The 6,711-nt window shown below is 44.5% G+C and overlaps 1 protein-coding gene across 1 annotated transcript; it reads left to right on the top strand.

Moving 5' to 3' along the window:
• Nucleotides 1-2,513: 2,513 nt before the first annotated feature.
• LOC123428354 (dihydroorotate dehydrogenase (quinone), mitochondrial) lies at nucleotides 2,514-6,147 on the top strand. The gene is made up of 11 exons (XM_045112554.1): nucleotides 2,514-2,696; nucleotides 3,226-3,308; nucleotides 3,495-3,818; nucleotides 3,928-4,168; nucleotides 4,650-4,730; nucleotides 4,809-4,916; nucleotides 5,003-5,032; nucleotides 5,118-5,255; nucleotides 5,405-5,442; nucleotides 5,529-5,628; nucleotides 5,809-6,147. The coding sequence occupies exons 1-11, from the start codon at nucleotides 2,514-2,516 to the stop codon at nucleotides 5,893-5,895; spliced, it is 1,413 nt and encodes a 470-aa protein (XP_044968489.1). The 3' UTR covers nucleotides 5,896-6,147.
• Nucleotides 6,148-6,711: the final 564 nt, after the last annotated feature.

Raw genomic sequence — 6,711 nt, 5'->3', positions numbered from 1 at the left:
CATTTTTATGGTTGGGATCATCGTCTTTGGATTGCCCACGTTCGGACGGATTTGTGATCAAGTGGACACCACGGCCGTTGTCAATGAGGATGGGAAGGAGGGTAAACGACAACACGGGTGGGGCGCCATGCTGAAATAGAGGGTGTGAGCATGTGCTGGTATTTTTCTTTTTCCGTTGCGACGCACGGACATTTTTGCTAGTAAATATAAATGATGTTCGTACACCTGAATGACATGCTGATGATGGACGGAAAAAATAACCGACCTACAGAAAGTCCCGACGAGGTACCAACGCCTTACAAAGTTCTCCTTTAGGAGTAGAGATTCCTTGAACATTTGGTGTCCTTTTTTTCTTTTTAGTGTGAGTCTTCTTAACAAGCTTGCATATTTTTCCCATTACACACACTTTTTTGCGCGATACTCATCCGATCATCAAATTTTTGCAACACGACACGTGATGTGGCACAAGAATTCTTTTAAATGGTGAAATATTATCCTTGTGAAGGTGCGAACCCGCGGCGGCGGGGGAGGGGGGGGGGGGGGCTATCGCCCCCTCTACGCACTTGCACACATGAAGCCTAGAATGCCTTCCTTACAACCCTAGGGAAACGAAGTTGCCAAGTAACAACTTTTCTTCCTAGGGCTCTCTCATCAATGGCATCCCTTTCGACCAGGGGAGAGGTGGAAAATCCAAAGAGTTCAACGCACTCTCTCTCTTCTTACCCCCTCTCTCCTGTCGTATGTCTTGGAGGAGGTTGAGAGGCAAGCTGAACCGGCAATAATTACATACTTTCAGAGTTCTCATGTGAGGAAATAAAAGATTTGTCAAAAATATGAATTACGAAGGGTTGGTCGAAGAAATATGAATTGGAAACATAATCTTGATATACCTTGAAACAACACATTCTCATTGTTGCCGGCGACCAGGCATCATCATAACAACAAATAAGGCAAAATCATAAGAAATATAAAAGGAATACCAGCAGAACCTATAAATGGTGAAAAATCATATCCTACTTATCACATGAAGGTTTGCGGGGTGATGGCATAGCAAACTCTTCCGCCGTTAATATTTTGTCAAGAATCTGGTGTGGCTCATCCTCCCACACAGGATGAAACCAAGTGGCTAAACAATGCCTTTTCTTCTCATCAGAAATATCTCACCCATGGCATACCCCTACTGATTAGTTGCTCCATCAACATGAGATCTTATATTATGGGACGGAGGAAGTACATATTTGCTACGATTTTTCTGACTAATGTAGAATTCAGGGCAACAATTCATCGGTCGACCATGCTTGCTAGCTGCATCATCCTTGTTTTTTTGGCGGAATGTATAGGAGATGTTAGGTTCGTTCGCACGTCCATCCTGCCAAATCCTGGACGTTGTTGGGGCGCCAAAAATTGGCAAGGGATTCGGTCGCCCACGTTTCTGCCAGCGATTTGGCCAAGAGTAGCTGGAGGGAGCTGAGGCGGGCTATATTGGAGGCGATCCAAACCAAACAGCCCCATAGTATTTTATTTTTGTGGAATTCATCGTACTACTTGTTATCTCACTACTTGTCATTTCAGCATTCCAAGGCGTACAAATACATTTCTCGCAAAAAAAGGCGTACACATACGAATGGCTTGTCTATCAAGAAGCCATTTGTGCCTTGCTTCCCAAGTTGTAGCATACGGAGTTATTTCTACTGGTCTCTTCGGATTAGGGATAGCACCCACAGAGTATGGATACGGGTGGAGCCTTCCTGTACCTTACCCGTTTCGTCTAAGATTATCCATCACTCTTATCCATACCCGTCAATGGGTATAATGTTTTCCCATACCCGTTACCCGATAGGATAGACGGTTACCCACGGATAAAATTACCCGTATTTACAAAACATCAATTTAAATAACTTATAGTTATAAACTACATTGTATCATATAGTTTACAAAGATAGATTATATGTACAACACATACTTATAAAACAACATCATATATTCATAAACAACAACATATAGGCATGCACTTCCAGTTCACAAATTATTAACATAGTGTAGATTGTAGAGATAATTTTGAGTTACATAGATTTTATATGGATACATGGGTATATGTGTATGGGTTATATGATCCCATACCTGTACCCGCTCTATCTGATGGATTTCAGTTTTTTTATTTATATATCCATGAATAATTTTTTGTCCCATACCCTTATCCTAATAGGGTTTTTACCCGTAGGATAAGGGTAATGGGTACCCATTGCCATCCCTACTTCGATAGAAGAAAGTTTTTTTTTAATTTGAAATCTGGTCCAGCGAGCAAGCAGAAGAGATGGCGAGCCGATAGATATATTGGCCGAGCTGGGCCCGTGTTCCGGCCCAGCCCAAGGACAGTGTCCTACTTCTCTTCCACGTCTGAGCCCTCGCCCTCGCCCCTTCTGCTTGCTCCCCACGCCGACCAGAACGCCCGCCCGCCCGGCCATCCCGCCGCCGCCATCGCCGTCGCTGTCGGCTCCTTCGCCTTCCCAGCCATGTCGTCCTCCGCCGCCGCGAGCGCGTGGCGGCGCTCCCTCCGCGGCGCCCTCCTGCGCGGCTCCCCGTGGCGCGCCCCCACCCCCGCCGGCGCCCGGCATGCTAGCAGGACGGTCTCCCCCGTTGCAGCGGCCAAGGGATCCTCCGTCGGCCCCGTTAAGGTGCCCCCGCCTCCACGCAAGGTAACGCGTCCCTCCCCGCTGGCCGCCGCCTCCTCGGCATTGTCGCATACACCTCGCGCGCGCCCTGCTCCTCCGCGCGCCGCTTCCTCTCGAGAATGGACCAAGCAGCTAGCGTGTTCTAGATGCTGCGCTCGCTGGTTGCTGCCCGTGCTGGCACGCTGCGCTGGTGATCCGGTCCATGCTTCCATCTTTTGATCAAAGATAATATTTTTGTGTGACCTTTTGTAGCACAGTAAATTAGTTGCCATCCGTCCCATCATGATTTGAATACGAAGACAAAGGAAAAATGATAATCGTACTTGATGTTCCTGTAGATGGAGGATCTACGGACTGCACTATTCTTGGGATTTTGACAACAATACTGGTTCTCTTTTTGTTTGAAAGAAGTGCATTCTTAAATTAGTTGTCTGTAAAGGATCATATGAAAATTGAGTTGATCATTCAATTATTGTAGTGATTATCTGTTCCTTTACTGTCTCTATCATTTGATTTGTTGACCAGTCCTTGTTGTTTCTTGTCAATTTGGCAGGGTAGGCTTTTAACTGGGGCCATGATAGGATTGGCCATTGCTGGAGGTGCTTACGTGAGTACTACCGATGAGGCAACGTTTTGGTACATGACACTAAGTTCTTGGACCTACTTTCATTAAAACTAGTTTAAATTACATAGCATGAAAGCACCCCATAGGTGCTTGAAATTGCCAGGATTCTAGGAACCCATAAGCTCCTGCTTATTTCTACAATTTTAGTAGAATTATCGACTTATTCACTTATGGATATGCCCTTTGTGATTGTGCAGTGGGTGGTTATTCAAATCAACAGAACTCGTGAGTCCACTTTTTGCACTACTAGATGCTGAGTTTGCTCATCGTTTGGCTGTTTCTGCTGCTGCTCATGGATTTGTCCCAAGAGAAAAGAGACCTGATCCACCAGTTCTTGGGATAGAGGTTTGGGGTAGGAACTTTACAAATCCAATTGGTCTTGCTGCTGGTTTTGATAAGAATGCCGAGGCCGTTGAGGGTCTATTGGGCCTTGGATTTGGCTTTGTGGAAGTTGGCTCTGTAACACCTCAGCCTCAAGAGGGAAATCCCAAGCCTCGAATATTCAGATTAAAAGAGCATGGGTAAGCATTCATATTCTGTTATTGTTATCCGAACTGTCCCGTGTCACTTTAATTTGTGAAATAAATTAAAATGATGTGTGGTGATTTCTTGTACTTGCCTTCTCTTCAGTGCTGTCATCAATCGCTGTGGGTTCAACAGTGAAGGAATTGTAGTAGTTGCTAAGCGTCTTGGGGCACAACATGGTAAGAGGAAGATGGAGGAAACTTCGAGCTCCAGTGATGTAAAGCAAGGAGGGAAAGCAGGTCCTGGAATTTTGGGAGTCAATCTTGGCAAGAATAAGACAAGTGAAGATGCTGGTGCTGACTACGTGCAAGGAGTTCATTCTTTGTCGCAGTATGCTGATTACCTGGTATCCATCTTTTGCTCTTACAAGATAACCTCACATCACACGTTCAGTACTTTCAGTCTCATATGCACCATAGACTTTAGATGGATATGGTTGCTAGAATAAACAACTTTGCATTCATTCATGTTGGTCTGTTCTCATCTAACGTGGCTCATCAAAGAGAGAAAAACAGCATAGCTAGAGAACTGTTTGCTTCAGAACAAAATTGATGCATTTCTTGAATGTTTTGTCGTCAATGCACAGTGGAGAAGAGAGGCTTATCCTGGGAAACTGTGTAATTCATGATTGCTGCCCATTTATTATCATCTGCTAAAACATGTCACTACTTTCGTGTCGAAATCAGGGGTTATGCTCTGCATCTGAAGAAATACACCTCGTTATTTTGTGTTCTGTCTCAAGCATGGCATTTGACTGCTGCTGGATGAGCAGTGTATATGGACATGTGTCATAAATGGTAACAACTGGTGTCTTGCTCTTAACGCAGGTCATAAATGTTTCTTCCCCAAATACTCCTGGTCTTCGCCAATTGCAAGGTAGAAAGCAGCTGAGAGAACTTGTGAAGAAGGTCTGTGGTCTTTCTAATTGAAGTGGATCTTTTCTTCATTTCCATGGGAAATTAGTATGACATACACTGTATGTGCAGGTGCAAGATGCACGAGATGAGATGCAGTGGGCTGAAGATGGTCCACCACCACTGCTTGTGAAGATCGCACCGGACTTGTCAAAGCAGGATCTAGAAGACATTGCTGCGGTAACATACTGAACTTAAGCCTTATGAAAAATGCTCTTCGACTGTTGAGGAATTTTTTTCTTATGCTTTTGCTTCTTGTTTTCCAGGTTGCTCTTTCTTCCAAGTTGGATGGCCTGGTAGGTGGATAATTCTTCCTCGTCACACTTTTATGTGTCACTGCACTGACTAATGTATTCTCTATCGACATTGTTAACAACACAGATTATATCGAACACAACAATTTCTAGGCCTTCTCCTGCAGACGCACATCCACTAGCTCAGGAAGCCGGCGGATTAAGTGGGAAGCCTCTGTTTGACTTATCTACGCAAGTTCTCAGGGATATGTATATCCGTACATCTGTGCGTGCTTTATCCTGTTTCTTACTTTTGTATTGTATCTGTTTACTTTAGCACATCTTCCATCCTGGTCATTGCATTTTTGGTGCTACTGTTTCTTTTCTGGAGTATCGTAACTCTCCCTCATGAGAGAGTGTCTGCATATCCTGCAGGGCAAGGTTACCCTGATAGGCTGTGGTGGTGTAACTAGGTAACGTTCGTTCTGTATTTACTTTGACGGTGTTTTTCACTTTCATCAACACCAAATATCTAATCAAATTTCTAATGCACATACAGCGGCGAGGACGCATACAAGAAGATACGTTCTGGAGCCACGCTTGTCCAGCTTTACACTGCACTTGCCTACGGAGGTCCAGCTCTCATCCCGAGAATAAAGGTGATCTAAATCTTACACTTGTTTTACTTAGCATGAAGCTCACAAATTGCAGCACTTTTCCTAGTTACTACAAACGTATCATTGTTCAGTAAATGAGCTCGACCATCCTGATCGACATATCTTAGCCTGCTCCCTTGTGTATGTCTGAATTGAATTCTGATGCTGATGGTTATTCGACAGGCCGAGCTCGCAGAATGCTTGGAAAGAGATGGCTTCAAGTCTGTCCAGGAGGCAGTGGGGGCAGACTTCAAGCCCTTGAAAGCCTGAACACCAACTGATATCCTCGACGACGCTAGCAGAATTTTCCCATGAGCGTGCTTTTGCCCCACTCACTCACTCGGACGCTACTCGAAAAGCGAGCGAAACCAAGTCGAAACTATTTTGAGGATGTGTTACTAATCATATACAGCCTTTAGTAAGTACGTAGTGGTCTACGTGCCAGTGGTGTATCCATGGATGATGGCATCCGGTTCTTGTTTGCTTGTGAGCGAGTTGCACAAGGAGGAATTTTATAGTCAACTCATGTGTATATCTCCATGCTTCCTTCCCTGTGGTGAAACAATGGCCGGTTTACGAATTGCGCGAAGGATATCTGAAGCTGCTGCATTTTGCCTCTGTCGTCCTCCGTAGCAGTATGACAAAAAAAAAGTTTTTTTTTTGAACGAAAGGGGTTTCCCCCCTGCCCCATTTATTTTTAAAATGAAGCAACAGAGTCTTACAAGCAGCACCAAGACAGCAACAAACTAAAGAAACCATCTCAGACCATCTAAACTAGAAGACAGCCAAAAGCAGCAGCAAAATCAGCCAACACCTCTAAACAGTCTTACATCGAACAAATTTATTACAGACACAAAAAGGACATTACTCTGCTCCCTTGTGTCCTCCCAGCATTATCTTCACGCGATCCGAAGCAATTCCCCACATTTCTTGTTCAGCAATCTGATATAGTCCCACAGAAGAGCAGCTTGCGCATCGGTGAACATGATCTTCCATTGGTTCAGGTAGACTTCCAGCTTTGTGAAAATGCATTTTACACTTTTTCAAGATCGGCCCTGAAAGCAGAATTCATTTCTTAACTTCCAA

Source organism: Hordeum vulgare, chromosome 2H (assembly GCF_904849725.1).
Source record: "Hordeum vulgare subsp. vulgare chromosome 2H, MorexV3_pseudomolecules_assembly, whole genome shotgun sequence".
NCBI lineage: Eukaryota > Viridiplantae > Streptophyta > Magnoliopsida > Poales > Poaceae > Hordeum > Hordeum vulgare.
The sequence above is the reverse complement of the archived record's forward strand: the minus strand, read 5'-3'. Positions and strand labels throughout refer to the sequence as shown.

What these genes read in the sequence shown, in the direction of transcription:
- LOC123428354 (XM_045112554.1), top strand. Translation starts at nt 2,514, where the DNA reads ATGTCGTCCTCCGCCGCCGCGAGCGCGTGGCGGCGCTCCCTCCGCGGC. An exon ending in ACCGATGAGGCAACGTTTTG is followed by an intron (nt 3,309 to 3,494) that starts GTACATGACACT and finishes GTGATTGTGCAG; the next exon opens with TGGGTGGTTATTCAAATCAA. An exon ending in CTCTCATCCCGAGAATAAAG is followed by an intron (nt 5,629 to 5,808) that starts GTGATCTAAATC and finishes GTTATTCGACAG; the next exon opens with GCCGAGCTCGCAGAATGCTT.